The 19,320-nt window shown below is 43.0% G+C and overlaps 1 protein-coding gene across 8 annotated transcripts in view; it reads right to left on the bottom strand.

The window, feature by feature from the left end:
• Positions 1–2,481: 2,481 nt before the first annotated feature.
• The window catches only part of LOC115141938 (RNA-binding protein Musashi homolog 2-like), a 384,574-nt gene continuing 367,735 nt past the window's right edge, over positions 2,482–19,320 (bottom strand). For 3 of the 8 annotated variants that reach the window (XM_065000463.1, XM_065000466.1, XM_065000470.1), the window contains 3 exons: positions 13,822–13,976; positions 12,035–12,111; positions 9,644–9,731 (listed from right to left, as the gene is read on the bottom strand). In XM_065000463.1, the coding sequence (XP_064856535.1) occupies positions 12,070–12,111; positions 13,822–13,976 (197 nt within the window). In that variant the 3' untranslated portion in view covers positions 9,644–9,731; positions 12,035–12,069. Of the gene's footprint in view, positions 9,732–12,034; positions 12,112–13,821; positions 13,977–19,320 lie in introns of all 8 variants that reach the window. The other 5 variants (XM_065000462.1, XM_065000465.1, XM_065000469.1 and 2 more) reach the window with 3 other exon arrangements.

Below are 19,320 nucleotides of genomic sequence, written 5' to 3'. Positions count from 1 at the left end.
CCTCAGAATATTGTTCTTCTGGTAGCCAGCCTGCCCTGTGAGTCATGAGTCTGTGTAAGAGTTCTACAGTTCAGCGTGGGAGGACAGGTGGCGTGACGGTGGAGTGTGTGTGTAAAAGAGAGAGAGCGATTGTGTGTGCGTGAAGTGCTCCCCCTGGCCAAGAGACGAGGGCGAGTGAGTGTCTGAGCTATGAAGAGAGGGAGGAAGATGAATTTCCAGACATTTATAATAGCTGTCACACCTCTGAAGCAATTTCACATTTGAAAATGGGACAGCGGCTCAAATTAAAAAGGACACATTTCCGCTGGCAGCACACATTGCTTTTTACATTTTCAGGTAAAACAGTTCCTGATTAAGCCCCGTGAGGACAGAAACACTCTCCTTGTGTGTGATGGATATCACTCAGAGAGCCATTCTGGATGTGTTGCACCCACTCCCCAGACATTTTGTGAACTCACCTTTGAAGTTGTGAGTTTGAGTCTTGTGGTAGGACATTGGTGGACTTAGCTGTGTGGTTCACAGACAGACAGACAGTCAGGCAAGGTAGTGACAGACATGAGCTCAATCCACATACAGACAAATGTGTTTTCCCTGAGAAAATGACAATAACAGATGATGTGAAATGTTTTGATAAATGAGAGGGCCAACAAACCGCAGATAGGTTCCAATGAGGACTTGAGGTATTTATTGATTTATTTCTGTAGCCCATCCCTCTCCTCTTCATGATTGTATCCATAACAGAAGTCTCAAGCTCATATCTTGAAATAAAACTTGAGGAAAAAACATTTGAAGTGTCGCCTGACTTAAGATTCGTGTCATTACATGGAATTCAACTCCACAGTCTATAGAGTCAGGTGTGTACAAGTACGTACAGTATGTTATTTTACACATTTAATGCAAACAGTTGTTTCATAACCACTCTATCGGTTTCAGCCATATGTCAATTTATGGACACTATATATACAAAAGTAGGACACGACTTCAAATGAGTGGATTTGGTTATTTCACCCATACCCGTTGCTGACAGGTGTATAAATCGAGCACACAGCCATGCGATGTCCACAGACAAACATTGGAGGTAGAATGGCCTTACTGAAGAGCTCAGTGACTTTCAACGTGGCACCGTCATAGGATGCCACCTTTCCAACAAGTCAGTTCGTCAAATTTCTGCCCTGCTAGAGCTGCCCTGGTCAACTGTAAGTGCTGTTATTGTGAAGTGGAAAGAGGAGCAGCAACAGCTCAGCCGCGAAGTGGTAGGCCACACAAGCACACAGAACGAGACTGGCAAGTGCGGAAGTGCGTAAAAATCGTCTGTCCTCGGTTGCAACACTCACTACCAAGTTCCAAACTGCCTCTGGAAGCAACGTCAGCAATTGTTCGTCGGGAGCTTCATGAAATGGGTTTCCATGGCCGACCAGCCGCGTGTCGGCTGGAGTGGTGTAAAGCTCGCTGCCACTGAACTCTGGAGCAGTGGAAACGTGTTCTCTGTAGTGATGAATCACGCTTCACCATCTGGCAGTCTGACGGATGAATGTGGGTTTGGCGGATGCCAGGAGAACGCTACCTGCCCCAAAGCATAGTGCTAACTGTAAAGTTCGGTGGAGGAGGAATAATGGTCTGGGGCTGTTTTTCATGGTTCAGGCAAGGCCCCTTAGTTCAAGGGAAGGGAAATCTTAACACCACAGCATACAATGACATTCTAGACGATTCTGTGATTCCAACTTTGTGGCAACAGTTTGGCGAAAGCCCTTTCCTGTTTCAGCATGGCAATGCCCCTGTGAACAAAGTGAGGTCCATACAGAAATGGTTTGTCGAGATTGGTGTAGAAGAACTTGACTGGCCTGCACGGAGCCCTGACTTTAACCCCATCGAACACCTTTGGGATGAATTGGAACGCCGACTGCGAGCCAGGCCTTATCGCCCAACATCAGTGCCGGACCTCACTAATGCTCTTGTGGCTAAATGAATGCAAGTCCCCGCATCAATGTTCCAACATCTAGTGGAAATCCTTCCCAGAAGAGTGGAAGTTATTATAGCAGCAAAGGGGGGACCAACTCCATATTAATGCCCCTGATTTTGGAATGAGATGTTCGACGAGCATACTTTTAGTCATTTTGTTGCATATTTTAACATACAGTATGATCACTATCTGGTAATGGTAACTTCATAATTTCCTTAGAATGGTAATAAATGTATAGAGAATAAATGATGATTAAAATAGTATGTGATAAAAAACATTTTAAAAAATGACTTATTTTATTTTATAATTTCTTCCGTGAACATCTCTGACTTTTCGGGTTGGGAATGGAAGTGTACCACAGAATAAAAATACACACACTATAGGCCATTATATTCAACTTTGTGCATTTTTATTTTGTTGCATCTTCTGGCATACATTATTTTTCAAATAACTCAAAAGGTTTAATCCCACACCAATTCAACTTTAAACAATATTCCATTTAAAATAAAAACAATGAGTGAAATGGTTCAAAACAGTTTATTTACATTTTTTCCAGACAAACACATCGATTTCTGCACCACAGTAGAGCATGGAAACCTTTCACAAACAAGTTTTATTATTATAATTATTTGAAAATACAAATATAAAATTATACTTTCCACATCTGAGATGTGAGAGACCCCCATCCACTTTATTATATTTTACAACAGGGCTTGAGCAAGCCATACAAGAAGACCTGAAAGATGCTTTCAGACGTCAGTCCTATCAGTCAGCTCTCGCGGTAAAAAGTCTGTTAACATTAAAACATGGGCAAGTGTTAGGAAAGGGCAAGGCAATCAGAGGTTGAACCCAAGAGGGAGCATGAGAGAAGAAAAGACTCAGCTAAGGTCAGGTCAAATGTACAGTAAGACAAATGTCCACAGAGATGCACAGGACTTTTAATGACTGTACCGCTTCCCTAAACCCCCTGTACCCACCCCCTGTACCCACCCCCTGTACCCACACACCCACACACACACACACACCCACACACACACACACACACACACACACACACACACACACACACACACACACACTGCTCTAGCAGTGGCCCATGCCATGCTACTCACTAACCGACAATTCCCCGTTTGAAATAATTGTATTTTATGCTTTACCCTAAAGTATCAGTCACAGCTTCTAAAGCCCACGTTTTACAGTCCAACCATGTTGCATCATGGGAAAACATCATAATAATGTTAAGTGTGACACAAACATAATACAAACAGTGTTGCCTACGTAAACATTTCAGACAGCGGGGAGTTAATTTCATCTGAAATTAGGGTTCAGCCTCAACAAATAGACATACACAATAATATATCCTTAACTAACATTATATGCCTGTTACTACAGTAGGTACGTGTGCGCTGTGTGTCTGTTAATTCAGTGATGGGATGTTTGTTTGGCCATTGCCTAGCACTTGCCTCAAGATTCAAGTTTAAATGGTTACGGTAGTACGCTCCCAATATATCATCCAACACCTTCCAGGTCTTTTTTATATATATATATATTTTTAGTTTAGTTTTTTTTTTACCAACAATTATCCAATGATTAAGTAGTCTAGCAAGATGTGCAACATTCATCAGCTGTAAACTGCTGTCCATGTGAAGGGAAAGTATAGCAACTACAGAGCCATGCTACCTTAAAGTCCAAGCTGTGAAATCTATTTGAAATCTTTTATTAACTAATAGAGATGGTATCAACTATTTTGAATGGACAGCCAGCCAACTTTTACTCTAATCAAATGGTAAATCAGGTATAGTGATATTGGTAGAGGGACATTTAAAACAGAGATAGCTTCTTGCAATGTATCACAGAGCTTTACACTTGCTCTCGGTGGGTACATTCTGCTGCAATAATGTCACGTTTACCAACAGGTTTCGAAATTTTGGCTCAGTCTTCATGAGAACAATGCATACATCCTATCCTACCTCAACTCTCTGTGGTTCTATGAATTGCTTAAATTAAATATGTCCTATAGGTATCATTTCAATAAGCCCTTCATATAACAACTCATCAATAGCTTTTGCACTGTCTTGTTTTCCTTTAGCAGGAGGGTCTTAAAGATTAAGTTATTGCACAGTGCAAATGTCTATACTAACAAGCAGGCTGCCATTTGAATGAGAATACTTTAAATGAAGACTAAGCACGTGAGAGCAGGAGTATGAATGAATCTACAATGTAAATGATACCCAGGCTTTGATTAAAGTAAAAATCTGCTTCCAATGGTTCAAGAGTACAAAAATAATTCACTACATTCTCAAACGTTGATAATGAACTCAAACTAAAGTATGAATTCATATGAATTAATAATGAATTAAGTAGACACCGAAAATAAAATAAACTGTATCCAAAAATAGTAGTGCCAGGGGCCACTGGGATATAAGAGGTTAAGAGTACAAACATCAAAATGAGTTTAGATTAATTATATCTATAATAGTTATTGTTATTATGACCATTATTATCATTAATCTGTTATGTGATAAAATCCATTATGCTCAATCATAATTATAGCTTGTGTCCCTCTTGTGAAATAATGACAAATAAAACGGTTTTGCATATCTAGTATTAGCTTTTAAGGTAGTATGGCACACCCATTTTTTTTAAACATTCAAGGGTGGGGATCCAATCAATGCCTTGTTTACGATTCGGTCTTACAGCAATTTTTGATTTAAATGTCTTCAATGATTGCTTTGGTTAGTTGAAACCATGTGAGATCAGTACAACTGAAAATAAATAGACAAATGATGTTGAAACTAATGTCAGCTTTTCTTTAAAAAAATATGGTAATTAAGAAGAGAAAGCTCTATCGTTACTGGTCCTACATCTCCTAATAGCTACATCTACATCTTAACTACATAACACCTACCACTAATACTAGAAGAGGGAGACAGAGAGAGAGTGAGACATTGGGAGAGACGGAGAGGAGGAAAGAGAGATCAACAAATAAGTGTATAAACCACTACACTGGCATCAAAGACGGCACTCTTACAAGGTCATTTGCAGTTTACTTTTTTCACATATTACTGAAATACATTGATGATCAACATAAGATTACTGTATAAGGTGACAGGGGATGGAGAAAGAACCGGATGGATGTACAGTACATTCTAATATTGTTAGTATAATAATTATTATTAATATAATCATTAACAACCACAAAAATATTGATACAAATCCTTCTGATTAAAAATGTAAATCATTCAAGGGAACATACTTTTCTCTTTTTTGAATTGGTAATATACATGTTTTTTTATTTTTTATTATTTTATTTATTTATTATTACTTAAACAAGTCCCCATTTTATTTTAAAAGAATCCAGCATTCTGCTTCACCTGGTTGTTGAGTGAAATGAGACAAACAAAATCTGCACAGCATATACATTAATCCAATCCTTTCTTCAAATATAATTTGAAACTTTTATAGAGGAACCATTTCTCCATCTCAGCAAACCAGTCCCTACAGGACATTACTGTGGTGACTAGGGTGACTTGGCTAGGTCGAAATGCTCCAATCTATGGATTATGTATGGATTCTTTCGTATTTTTAGGAAAATAAATGCCCGTTGGGCAGAAAAAACGTTTTCCAATTGCAACAGCCAAGATGTCTAATCTCTAATGGGGATAAAAAGTTATTCTTAAAAAACAATCCTTCATGTATCATCTTATCAAGACCATTTTAAATATCCAACACTTGAAATGTGCAAATAGAATATGGTCACTTTCCTTCCTTGTCACGGTGCAACAACTTGTTCTCATAATCCATTCATAATTTCAATCTGTTTAAGCCTCAAATAAATGACTTTGTAATCTCTTCTAAGACAAAACTCACAGGGCTGAGGTAATCATAGATATTTGCCTTCCTAATCAGTTCAAGAAAACATTCCAATAAATTGACTTAAAATGTATCTGACTTGAAATATTGCCTGTCAAACTGAAAGTAGGTGCTCTGTTCAAAATGGATAAATAGCATTAATAAGAAAAACAAAAAGATAATCATAACAACAAAATGTAACATCAACACATGCAGATTGGTATGAATTGTCTCTGGATATACATCTGCTATTTTCAAACTAATACAAAGTAAAAGTGTGCTTTGGATTTGTAATAAGTCCTTTTTTTATATAGTATTGACTTCAAAAATCTCAGTGACAGACACAGTAAGTAGCCTTTCACTTGCAAGTGTCTAGAAGAAGTTGAGCCGGTGTCCTCTTTGAGAGACATTGTGTAGCAATGTCCAGTGTTAACCTTGTGTCATCTTTTAGAAGCTGTGCACTTTTGAGCTCACCATGTAGAAGACACAACAGTATGCTGGTATGACATTAGCACAGTAAGAAAGACAACAGTATTTACAGAGCAAGCCAACAGTGTTCTTGTAGGATCGAGTCCTCAATGGGGTTATCATGGAATTTTGTGCTACAAATGGATTATGATACGATTTAAGAGCATTAAATGTCCTCGTCTTTGACAGTTGCGCTCTTACACAGTACAGCCTTTTATGATGAACCATCACAAAAATATGGTTCTCTCTGAAACGATTATATGCAGTGACTTGAATAATATTTACAGCTATATATTTTTTTCTTAAAATCTGAATTCACTAAGTATTAAAAGGAAAGGTTATTTTTTCCTGACAACAAAAAAAAATTGTAAAAAAGGACTGTAAAAATATTGTAGTCCTCTTATTGCCCAAAATAGGTAATTAACAACATTAAAAGAAACAAAAAAAGCTAGAAGTTTTATTAGTTACACTCTATTTTTTAATTTAATTAACACCACCTTTCTTCAAGCCTCATGTCAGTTTTCTTGTACAGTGCATTCAGAAAGTATTCAGACCCATTGACGTTTTACAAATGCTGCTACGTAACAGCCTTATTCTAAAATGTATTAAATACCCCATAATGACCAAGCAAAAACAGGTTTTTAGACATTTTTGCAAATGTATAAAAAATAAAATACCTTATTTACAATAGTATTCAGACCCTTTGCTATGAGACTCAAGTGCATCTTGTTTCCATTGATCATCATTGAGATGTTTCTACAACTTGATTGGAGTCCACCTGTGGTGAATTCAATTGATTGGACATGATTTGGAAAGGCACACCTGCCTATATACAGTGGGGCAAAAAAGTATTTAGTCAGCCACCAATTGTGCAAGTTCTCCCACTTAAAAAGATGAGAGAGGCCTGTAATTTTCATCATAGGTACACTTCAACTATGACAGACAAAATTAGATTTTTTTCTCTCCAGAAAATCACATTGTAGGATTTTTAATGAATTTATTTGCAAATTATGGTGGAAAATAAGTATTTGGTCACCTACAAACAAGCAAGACTTCTGGCTCTCACAGACCTGTAACTTCTTCTTTAAGAGGCTCCTCTGTCCTCCACTCGTTACCTGTATTAATGGCACCTGTTTGAACTTATCAGTATAAAAGACACCTGTCCACAACCTCAAACAGTCACACTCCAAACCCACTATGACCAAGACCAAAGAGCTGTCAAAGGACACCAGAAACAAAATTGTAGACCTGCACCAGGCTGGGAAGACTGAATCTGCAATAGGTAAGCAGCTTGGTTTGAAGAAATCAACTGTGGGAGCAATTATTAGGAAATGGAAGACATACAAGACCACTGATGATCTCCCTCGATCTGGGGCTCCATGCAAGATCTCACCCCGTGGGGTCAAAATGATCACAAGAACGGTGAGCAAAAACCTGCAGAGAGCTGGGACCAAAGTAACAAAGCTTACCATCAGTAACACACTACGCCGCCAGGGACTCAAATCCTGCAGTGCCAGACGTGTCCCCCTACTTAAATCAGTACATGTCCAGGCCCGTCTGAAGTTTGCTAGAGAGCATTTGGATGATCCAGAAGAAGATTGGGAGAATTTCATATGGTCAGATGAAACCAAAATACAACTTTTTGGTAAAAACTCAAATCGTCGTGTTTGGAGGACAAAGAATGCTGAGTTGCATCCAAAGAACACCATACCTACTGTGAAGCATGGGGGTGGAAACATCATGCTTTGGGGCTGTTTTTCTGCAAAGCGACCAGGACGACTGATCCGTGTAAAGGAAATAATGAATGGGGCCATGTATCGTGAGATTTTGAGTGAAAACCTCCTTCCATCAGCAAGGGCATTGAAGATGAAACATGGCTGGGTCTTTCAGCATGACAATGATCCCAAACACACCGCCCGGGCAACGAAGGAGTGGCTTCGTAAGAAGCATTTCAAGGTCCTGGAGTGGCCTAGCCAGTCTCCAGATCTCAATCCCATAGAAAATCTTTGGAGGGAGTTGAAAGTCCGTGTTGCCCAGCAACAGCCCCAAAAACATCACTGCTCTAGAGGAGATCTGCATGGAGGAATGGGCCAAAATACCACAGTTGACAGTGCATGTCAGAGCAAAAACCAAGTCATGAGGTTGAAGGAATTGTCCATAGAGCACCGAGACAGGATTGTGTCGAGGCACAGATCTGGGAAAGGGTACCAAAACATTTCTGCAGAATTGAAGGTCCCCAAGGGCAGTGGCCTCCATCATTCTTAAATGGAAAAAGTTTGGAACCAACAAGACCCTTCCTAGAGCTGGCCGCCTGGCCAAACTGAGCAATCTGGGGAGAAGGGCCTTGGTCAGGGAGGTGAAGAGGAACCTGATGGTCGCTCTGACAGACTAGTCAGAATCGAGGGAAAGATTAATGGAGCAAAGTACAGAGAGATCATGAAAACCTGCTCCAGAACACTCAGGACCTCAGACTGGGGCGAAGGTTCACCTTCCAACCAGACAACGACCCTAAGCACAGAGCCAAGACAACGCAGTAGTGGCTTCGGGACAAGTCTCTGAATGTCCAGCTAGAGCCCGGACCTGAAAATAGCTGTTCAGCAACACTCCCCATTCAACCTGACAGAGCTTGAGAGGATCTGCAGAGAAGAATGGGAGAAACTCCCATTTTGTACCCAAGAAGACTCGAGGTTGTAATCGCTACCAAAGGTGTTTCACCAAAGTACTGAGTAAAGGTTCTGATTACTTATGTAAATGTGATAGATGTTTTTTTATTTGTAATACATTTGCAAAAATTTCTAAAAACCTGTTTTTGCTTTGTCATTTGGGGTAATGTGTTTAGATTGATGAGGGGAAAAAACAATGTAATACATTTTAGAATAAGGCTGTAATGTAACAAAAAGTGAAGTGGACTGAATACTTTCCGAATGCTCTGTATGTGCAAACTGACACCTGAAATGGTTTCCATTACCAAGGATGAAAACAAACAACCATAGCAACATAGCAATCTATTTTTTTAAATAAATGGTTTACATAAATAGTTACTCATTTAAGATATAGTATCCAATATTTGTGTATTTTTGATCCTAAGTAAAAAATATAATGAATCTTCCTTATTAATTTGAAGACTACGTCGAAAAGAAAGAAAATGAACTAAATCGATTTAAAATAAGGAACATTCAAAGGTAAAAACAACTAAAATCCTACACAAAGTTACTGGGTTACAGTTGGATATTATGGATGTGAACACCAGGTTTGGATTATAGTACAGCAGATTGTAGTTTCTTTTTCTGAGATGATTTTGAAATTTTCTTCAGTTCTTCTTCACGTGGTGCCACCTCCACTCTCCTCCTGTGGGTTGATGCTGTAGTGCTTGGCGTTGGATGGCATCACCTGTTCACATAGCCAGTTAAAAACTCCGCCCGGTCTTCCCCGGGCCTCCTGAAATACTCTGCTGGAATGGGAAACGGAGACATTCAAAGCCAGTAGTTAAAACCAAAAGCTCCCCCTTCTCTGTAACACTGATACAGTATGTCATGTCTGACAGCTTTTCCCCTCAACTGCCAATATTTTCTTCTGTGCCATTGTATCTCTTCATTTTACATTTCTCTTGATTCTAAAACATTTGATTGATGGTAGAACCAATTTTACAGAGGTTCGAATTGGTTGAAGCAGCAGATGGTCCAAACTGAATCATCTCAAACCCAGCCTCTGCTGTGGAGAGAGCAGAACGAGTGCTACATCCCATGGGAGCTTTTTCACTGCCAGAAAGATGGATGGCACTAGCCTGGAATCCAAACTCAATTATTCTGCTTCACTTCAAGAAAGGATTCCAGGCTAGGATGGTCACGGCAGCGAGACACCAGCCCAGACACAACATACGGTACCAGCAGTATCCCTGCTACCACACGACACAGAGCTTTATGGAAGAGGGGCAGCAGGCATGGACAGGACATCACTCCTAGCATGCACAGAGACAAGCAGTACCGCCCAGCTACCAGTTAGATGAGGGGTTTGTTTTTTAAAAGCAGGTTTACATAAAACTGCACTTCACTCTGTTGCTTTCTCTGATGGCTTCCACTGTGCTGTGTGGTGCTGTGCTTTTATATACACTAGCAGTGCATTTCAACAACAAATGTACACCCACTGCCTCCCAGACCCATGGTGATCAGACAAAAATACATACGGTGAAAACTAGAGAAACTGATGACTACATCTGTCGCGTCATTCCATTTCACAGCAATACACGAAAGGACATATGGTGTTACACAGGAGGCTACACAGGGGCTACACAGGAGGCTAAACAGGAGGCTACACAGGGTGCTACACAGGGGGCTACACAGGGGTACATAGGGTCCTACATAGGGTGCTTCATAGTGGTCACTAGATCAGTGGTGACACCATGCAATCACATCCACCAGTCTGAAACATCTGTCCAACAGAGGGTTTTATGAATAAGACTCCAGAGGAGAGCTGGACTGGGGTGTCTCTGTCTGGGTTGATCTAACTCCACACAAATCAGAGTGCCTAAGACTGAAACTTGAAGTGGTGTAGAGGACTGTTGCAGCTGGGTTGCTGCAGTGACTAACACTGCCCTAAGGCAAAGATTCTCCCTGTAGAGAGACACACTCAGAGTACACACACGCAAGCATGCACACACTCCACTTGTCCCTCTCATACTGTACTCAAACTGCTCACAAATACACTTTATACACACACGTTTTTGCTGATGTGGCTTCTAAATGGCTTCTACACAGTCAGACAATTACAGTATGTTTGAAAGTTTGTTTTCATAAAGCTACTCGATAAACAGCGGCGGTGAGGGTAGAGATGCTGTGTTCTCGAGCGGAGGAAATTACCCAAAGCTGAACAAGTGCACAGATCCAGCTCCACCTCACTCACAACTCTAGCTCCAGACTCAGACCAGTGTCCATATACTGAACAGTAGCACAGCAAAGAAACCAGAGTCTGTTCCCAGATTATAAACAGGGTGGTTCGAGCCCTGAATGCTGATTGGCTGAAAGCTGTGGTATATCAGACCGTATACCACGGGTATGACAAAACATGTATTTTTACTGCTCTAATTACGTTGGTAACCAGTTCATAATAGCAATGTTTGTGATATATTGCCAATATACTAAGGCTAAGGGCTGTATCCAGGTACTCTGCGTTGCATCGTGCTTAAGAACAGCCGTGGTATATTGGCCATATAGCACCCCCTCCGGCCTTATTGCTTAAATAGCTAATGCCAACCCACAGCACTAGATATGACAGACTTGGTTATGACTCTTGGTTGATTGCTGAATTCCAGTGTACAGCTAGCTACATTATATAAATCGACAACATGAGAGAAAGCAACAGTGAGGAAAGCAACAGCAAGGTTTGCATAAACCCAGTACACTTTTCTTTTGCAGACTACTTTCACAATTTATTTTAACGGAATACATGCTTAGCCTTCTGGAAACAGAGTAACAAAGTGACAATATTGGGGGAAATAATGTCGGGGCATTACAAGTTAGAAATGTACATTGCAACTCCCAGGATGATGTCACAATGGAAAATGACATTCACTTTTTAAAGGGTTTTCAATATGCATATACAAATATACAAAATAAGAATGTAGAAATGTAAGCAATGTGTAGAAACCCTGTAAAAAGTGTTGTCTTGTTTTTTGAGGGAGAGGAACTAAATCAGACAGAAATAACATGAAAATAGAATAGGAAAAAATATATATATATTATATAAATGACATAATACCTCGAATGAGATGGCAACCAACCACCTGTTAGGTTTCAATGGTATCCATTTGTAAAAGCGGTTGCAATCAAGGGGCCCTAAAAGTGTACAGTTAGTACCTGTGTCAGTATGCATTTCAGGGAAAAAGGCAAAAAATAAACCTATTAATGGTGAGTATATTTTAGTCATAGGATGTGCTGCCAGCATAAATGTAAATGTATCTCATTAATTTCCTCAAGTCAGGTTCGTTTTGGCCATCGGAACTGCATTTAGGTCCCAAATTGGTTCTTTCATTTTGAATATGGAAAATGGCCACAGAGGTGGGTCTCAGGCAGTCACATTGTGGTGCTGGCAACCTGTCTGTGTCCTAGAGCAGAGCTCTCTTTATAGGCAGCATAAATGAAATCAACCTATTTCTAAAGAGTCGTGGACATGGACACCGAAGAGCATATTACCGCTGGGGTACTGCTGTGGTACATACTAAGAATAGATTTTTTCTTTGATAAGAAGCAGTGATTAAAACCAACTGAATTCTGCAGCAGTGGACAGCAGTAGTAATTGGCATCAGTTCTTCCTACAGCAGTTCTCTACATGGTGCATGTAAATATTTTTGAAGGTTTTCTGCATTCACCACCAATAAGGATCCATTATAGCCATTGGGATCATTTGCTTGATGATAAGGGGCTAATGCTTCCTAAAGCAGGAGACTAATGTTGTTAGCTTCAGATGTCTAACTGTACTGTGTATGTATTGTGTGAACAAGGTTTTGTTAAGACTGCATGGATCAGTAGAACTATAATGTAATCATATTCATGCTAACATGTTTTAATGAAATCACCAGCAGAATCACAAAACAACTTCAGCAATGATATCAAGGGCGGAAAAAATTTAAATGTAAGTACTTCTCCAAAGCGAATGTGTCACCCAACCCAACATGTATCTGAAACTGAACTTCAACAACAAATGTCCAAAAAATACATATTTGCTATATAAGACAAATCATAAAAACTGAGCTCGAAGAGAAAAATATTAGCCATTTCATTCTATGTAGGTTGGGATAGCCATATATAGCAACAGCATGAAATATTTCTGACTAGGGATTTTGAGTGCCAACGTGCCGGTCATTTCTGAAATATAGACAAGCTCTTATTTGTCAACCTACATTTCATTTTTTGAGGTTGAAACTGTCAAAGTCAAGTGGAAGTTGACATTCCATTCCGATTCGAAATTCCAAATGATGGTTCAGCAGTTAGCTAATCTAATGCAAGTCCTCTCTGTTTCCAGAGTGGTGCTTTATGTGCCAACATGGTTCCATTGCAATTCCTCTAACATGGTAGGAACGCACTGGAAGACAAGGTGTTCAATGGGCCAAACATACAAAAAGCCTGATTCTGTTTTCAGAACACCTTCATGTTTTGGACAGGAGTTCAAACAGGGAGAACTGTATTAATTATCTGTGTGGCCTTAAGTTAATCATCCATCTTAGTTGGAGCAGGTTTGCCTCCGTGGTTTTTCTACGGTCAGCTAAAATCCATCAATACCCTCGTCAAAGGTCCCAGACTGAAGGAGCCAACAGGGAAAATGAATGTCAGTGGCTTCAAAGGACATTGAGAAAATATTCTGACGACAGTGGTTGAACGCACAAGGGGTTACAATTGATTTACATAATGCACTTTGAACAAGGACCCTTTCAAAGGCTAGATCTGGAATTCTCCTGTTCTGAGCATAAGGATGACGGTTGACAGCACAGAGAAGATGAAGGCAGTATTAGAGGAGGTGGACGAGTTGCTGGAGTAGGCCATACTTACAGCAATGCTGTGGCCGAAGCCAGAGCCAGGCTGGGGGCTAGCAGCACTAATGTAGTTGCCCACGCCGGAGTCCTGGCTTGTAGTGCCATAGAGGTCAGCCACGGGCCCGGGACTGTTGGTGCCAGGGAAGGCTCCGGGCCGGGCCTGGTTGGTGCCTAACGAAGGGAGGTAAGCGGGGGAGCCAAAATTGGGATGAGCAACGCAGATATTTAGGACTGGTGGTGTGCAGAGATGGATAAAAGCTGTGTTCGAGGCTGAGACCTGGCATGCACAGTGCGAGAGACTGTAAGGACACTGGTGAATTGCAAAACGACTAACTTGACCTTTACCTTAACCAAACCATTACCTTAAATGGAAAATCCACTCAAAAACTATATTTTGGTATTTTTTTCATTAGTCTACTTTTGATACAAACCCAAAATGTTTTGCATGTCAGGAGTCAAGTTTTAAAGATGTTGGACATTCAAGAAGCAAAGTGTCACCGGACACATTATCATAATGACACAAAATACCAAAATATAGTTTTGAGTGGATTTTCCCTTTAACCTAATTTTAATCAATTCTGAAATTAAATATCGGTTTGCAAGTCAGGAGTGTCCATATAGCCTTTTCCATAAACAGTAATACTGGGCTGGAAAACACAAAGCACAAAACTCAATACACTACAGTCAAACAGGAAATGACAACATTAGAGAGGAAGAAGGAAGAGTGTACATGGTTTATGTATACACTTATTAGGCTCAATGCTTTGTTCCCAGTTGAAATAGAATGTAACGCAAGCAGAAATTGATGAACCTTTTTAAATGTGCCGTTTGTTTGAGGAGCCTTGTATAAACATATACATATGGAAAATGGATACATATTCTACAAGCTATCTGACCAGCTCCAACTAAACATGGTTCTAAAAGAAGATGTAAATTAGGATGCTCATGCATGACAAGTGTTCTACTTTTACATACTCTAAGCATTCATATTCCATGCAAACTATAAAAGAGCGCAGAAGGGAAGATATGAAGGCTATTTCTCTATACAGCAGCTGAAGGAACTCATCTCAAGATCCTATAGGATGTAAAAACATGGCAGAGGAAAAGTGAGCTGCCTCTTTGCGGGTCCCTCCCCTTATCACTTCTTTACATCTCTCCCCCTCGCGCTGCGTCTTGCGTCCGCCAGCATCAAATATGACTGCCAGTTTATGAATCCCTCTCATACAGTAAATTGCTCTGGGGATTTGGGCACAACACCCCCTATCTAATCAACACCTGTCACTAGGAGAGGCCCTCTCTCTCTACTCCTTTAAATATATGATGGTGATTATCTTTCCCTTGGTGTCAGGGGTATCAGGCCTAGCTGGTGCCTGACAGCCAGGAAATTACACAGGGTGTCCTGGGTAATGCCTGCTAAAAGACTGCATCATCGAGTCACGAGTTACACACACACACACACACACACACACACACACACACACACACACACACACACACACACACATACACACACAGAGAGAGAGACAGAGCACACATTAAAGAGATGGGGCCTACTACCCGCCCTCTGCATCTCAGAGCTCACCCAGAGAGAGAGAAGAAAGAGACAGAAGAGTTTGTGCGTTAATGTGTGACGGGCAAAAGTCTGAACAGCCAATCTATACTGAACAAAAATATAAACGCAACATGTAAATTGTTGGTTCCATATTTCTCTCAAATTTTGTGCACAAATGTGTTTACATCCCCGTTAGTGAGCATTTCTCCTTCACCAAGATAATCCATCCACGTGACAGGTGTGGCATATCAAGAAGCGGATTAAATAGCATGATCTTTACACAGGTGCACCTGGGAACAATACAAGGCCAATAAAATGTGCAGTTTTGTGACACAACAAAATGCCACAGATGTCTCAAGTTTTGAGGGAGTGTGCAATTGGCATGCTGACTGCAGGAATGTCCACCAGAGCTGTTGACAGATAATTCAATGTTAAGTTCTACCATAAACCACCTCCAATGTCGTTTCAGAGAATTTGTCAGTATGTCTAACCGGGGGGGTGGCTATTTCTGTCTGTAATAAAGCCTTTTTGTGGGGAAAAACTCATTCGGATTTCCTGGGCCTGGCTCTGCAGTGGGTGGGGGCCTGGCTCCGCAGTGGGTGGGGGCCTGGCTCCGCAGTGGGTGGGGGTCTGGCTCCTCAGTGGGTTGGGGCCTGGCTCCGCAGTGGGTGGGGGCCTGGCTCTGCAGTGGGTTGGGGCCTGCTCCGCAGTGGGACGGGGCCTGGCTCCGCAGTGGGTTGGGGCCTGGCTCCGCAGTGGGTTGGGGCGTGGCTCCTCAGTGGGTGGGGGTCTGGCTCCGCAGTGGGTTGGGGCCTGGCTCCGCAGTGGGTTGGGGCCTGGCTCCGCACTGGGTTAGGGCCTGGCTCCTCAGTGGGTTGGGGCCTGGCTCCGCAGTGGGTTGGGGCCTGGCTCCGCAGTGGGTGGGGGTCTGGCTCCGCAGTGGGTGGGGGTCTGGCTCCGCAGTGGGTGGGGTCTGGCTCCGCAGTGGGTGGGGGCCTGGCTCCGCAGTGGGTGGGGGCCTGGCTCCGCAGTGGGTGGGGGTCTGGCTCCTCAGTGGGTTGGGGCCTGGCTCTGCAGTGGGTGGGGCCTGGCTCTGCAGTGGGTTGGGGCCTGCTCCGCAGTGGGATGGGGCCTGGCTCCGCAGTGGGTTGGGGCCTGGCTCCGCAGTGGGTTGGGGCGTGGCTCCTCAGTGGGTGGGGGTCTGGCTCCGCAGTGGGTTGGGGCCTGGCTCCGCAGTGGGTTGGGGCCTGGCTCCGCACTGGGTTGGGGCCTTGCTCCTCAGTGGGTGGGGGTCTGGCTCCGCAGTGGGTGGGGGTCTGGCTCCGCAGTGGGTGGGGTCTGGCTCCGCAGTGGGTTGGGGCCTGGCTCCGCAGTGGGTTGGGGCCTGGCTCCGCAGTGGGTTGGGGCCTGGCTCCGCACTGGGTTAGGGCCTGGCTCCACAGTGGGTTGGGGCCTGGCTCCGCAGTGGGTTGGGGCCTGGCTCCGCAGTGGGTGGGGGTCTGGCTCCGCAGTGGGTGGGGGTCTGGCTCCGCAGTGGGTTGGGGCCTGGCTCCGCAGTGGGTTGGGGTCTGGCTCCGCAGTGGGTTGGGGTCTGGCTCCGCAGTGGGTTGGGGTCTGGCTCCGCAGTGGGTTGGGGCCTGGCTCCGCAGTGGGTTGGGGTCTGGCTCCGCAGTGGGTTGGGGCCTGGCTATGCAGTGGGTTGGGGCCTGGCTCCTCAGTGGGTTGGGGCCTGGCTCCGCAGTGGGTTGGGGCCTGGCTCCGCACTGGGTTGGGGCCTTGCTCCTCAGTGGGTGGGGGTCTGGCTCCACAGTGGGTGGGGGTCTGGCTCCGCAGTGGGTGGGGTCTGGCTCCGCAGTGGGTTGGGGCCTGGCTCCGCAGTGGGTTGGGGCCTGGCTCCTCAGTGGGTTGGGGCCTGGCTCTGCAGTGGGTTGGGGCCTGGCTCTGCAGTGGGTTGGGGCCTGGCTCCTCAGTGGGTTGGGGCCTGGCTCCTCAGTGGGTTGGTGCCTGGCTCTGCAGTGGTTTGGTGCCTGGCTCCGCAGTGTGTTGGGGTCTGGCTCCGCAGTGGGTGGGTGTCTGGCTCCGCAGTGGGTTGGGGCCTGGCTCCGCAGTGGGTGGGGGTCTGGCTCCGCAGTGGTTTGGGGCCTGGCTCCACAGTGGGTTGGGGCCTTGCTCCGAAGTAGGTGGGCCTATGCCCTCCCAGGCCCACCCATGACTGAGCCCGTGCCCAGTCATGTCATATCCATAAATTAGGGCACAATTCATTTATTTATTTGACTGATTTCCTTAAATGAACTGTTACTCAGTAAAATCTTTGCATGTTGCGTTTATATTTTGGTTCAGTGTAGATGACCTTGGCAGTGTATGTGTGGAAAACTATGGCTATAAAGCAAGAGAGGCAAAGAGCGCTAGACAGTCTTTTGAAAAGTAGAACACAACGCCAGGGAGAAATCCCAGACCAATAATACTGGAAATGAAGAAATGATAGAGCAGGAAATAAAAAAGAAAAGGGGAAGTAGAGGAACCATGGGGTTGGCTTAAATTACTCTAATTGTTGTCTAGACCACTTGAGCCATTGCTGCAGTCAGCTCAGCACCAGGTGACCGTCTGTTTAGTGTGTTGAAAAGACAAATTAAAATAAATAAAAACAAGAGCATATATTAAATAAAAAAAATTGGGAGCCCATGGCGTGGTCCGCTCATTTTTCTCTCCGAGCGCCGCTCAGTGACACTCCCATTAATAAAGGAATATTAAATCAGTCTTTCCACTGCTGCCGGAGGCTTTCTCTTGGTGCGGATGTTCATTGAAAGGGAAGTCTATTAATGCTCTGGATCTGAAGACTCGTGAGAATAAGGGTTTTTAAAACCAGCTCAAGAAAGGAGACAGTCTAGATGAGAACGGAGGTGGATTTTTGCCACACATTGTAATAAGTGTCAAAATGAAAAATCTCATTCAAAGCTACGTAGGCTACGCTATACAGATGCATGTCTATGATCACCATAGATGATTGGATTGTGAAATATGTTAGTGTAACGGTGTTGCTCTCTAACAAGTGTATAAAAGACACAGTACTATCTATGGATATCCCTGTTTGGGGGTAGAAAACACACACAACGAGACACACACATCAGATCAAACATTCCTTCTCCCCCTAACATTAGCAGATTAAATAATGACAAAGTTACCTCTTTGTGAGGGAGAAATAAACCACTTCTCAGAGTGACACTGCTGCTTAGTCGTATCAAGCAATGTCTCTGACTGGCTGCACTGTTCTTATCAGAGTGACCCAGTCCTAACAAGACTGTTTTAACCAATTACCCACTCTATCTCTGTTTATACAGCAGGCTAGATCTCTCATAATTGGTGGACTTTGTTGAATTGCACATCCCCCCCAGCCGTTCCCATGTTGAACAGGATTTATGGTATTTGAACCACACTGTCAGCCCCACTAATAACTACACATTACTTACTCTCATTGGAGCACAGTTGTGTGGTTAGAACACTATTGGTGATTTAAAAAGGTCAGAGTAACCCGATCTCATTGCAATAAAATGCTCCAGTCTAGATTTACAAAGGAAATAGGGTTTTAAGGTACCAACAAAAGAACTGGGAAAGCAAAAGAACAGTAAGGTGTGTGTTTCTAAAGACCATATCATTCAGACTGTCAGTGGATGAGCTATGATAGTAAGTAACCTGTTCAATGCATTCTGCAACTCTTTGCTCCTTCTTTGCTCATCAAATAGACTACATTCCAGCAACAAAACATTATCTCGAAAGATGTCAAGCCAACAGGAAAAATTTGCCACAGAACGTTTGCTCAACTTATTCATGATGATATTCATGAACGCTTGTCATACTTTTGTAACAAGAGTCAAATACAAGCCTTGGGAGCTCAATTTATGGTCACTCGTTCTTTATGACAGATTCCTCATCAGGGTTCTCTCTCCCTTACTTAAATAAGCAGTC

The sequence above is a fragment of the Oncorhynchus nerka genome, linkage group LG14, assembly GCF_034236695.1.
Source record: "Oncorhynchus nerka isolate Pitt River linkage group LG14, Oner_Uvic_2.0, whole genome shotgun sequence".
Taxonomy (NCBI): Eukaryota; Metazoa; Chordata; class Actinopteri; order Salmoniformes; family Salmonidae; genus Oncorhynchus; species Oncorhynchus nerka.
The sequence above is the reverse complement of the archived record's forward strand: the minus strand, read 5'-3'. Positions and strand labels throughout refer to the sequence as shown.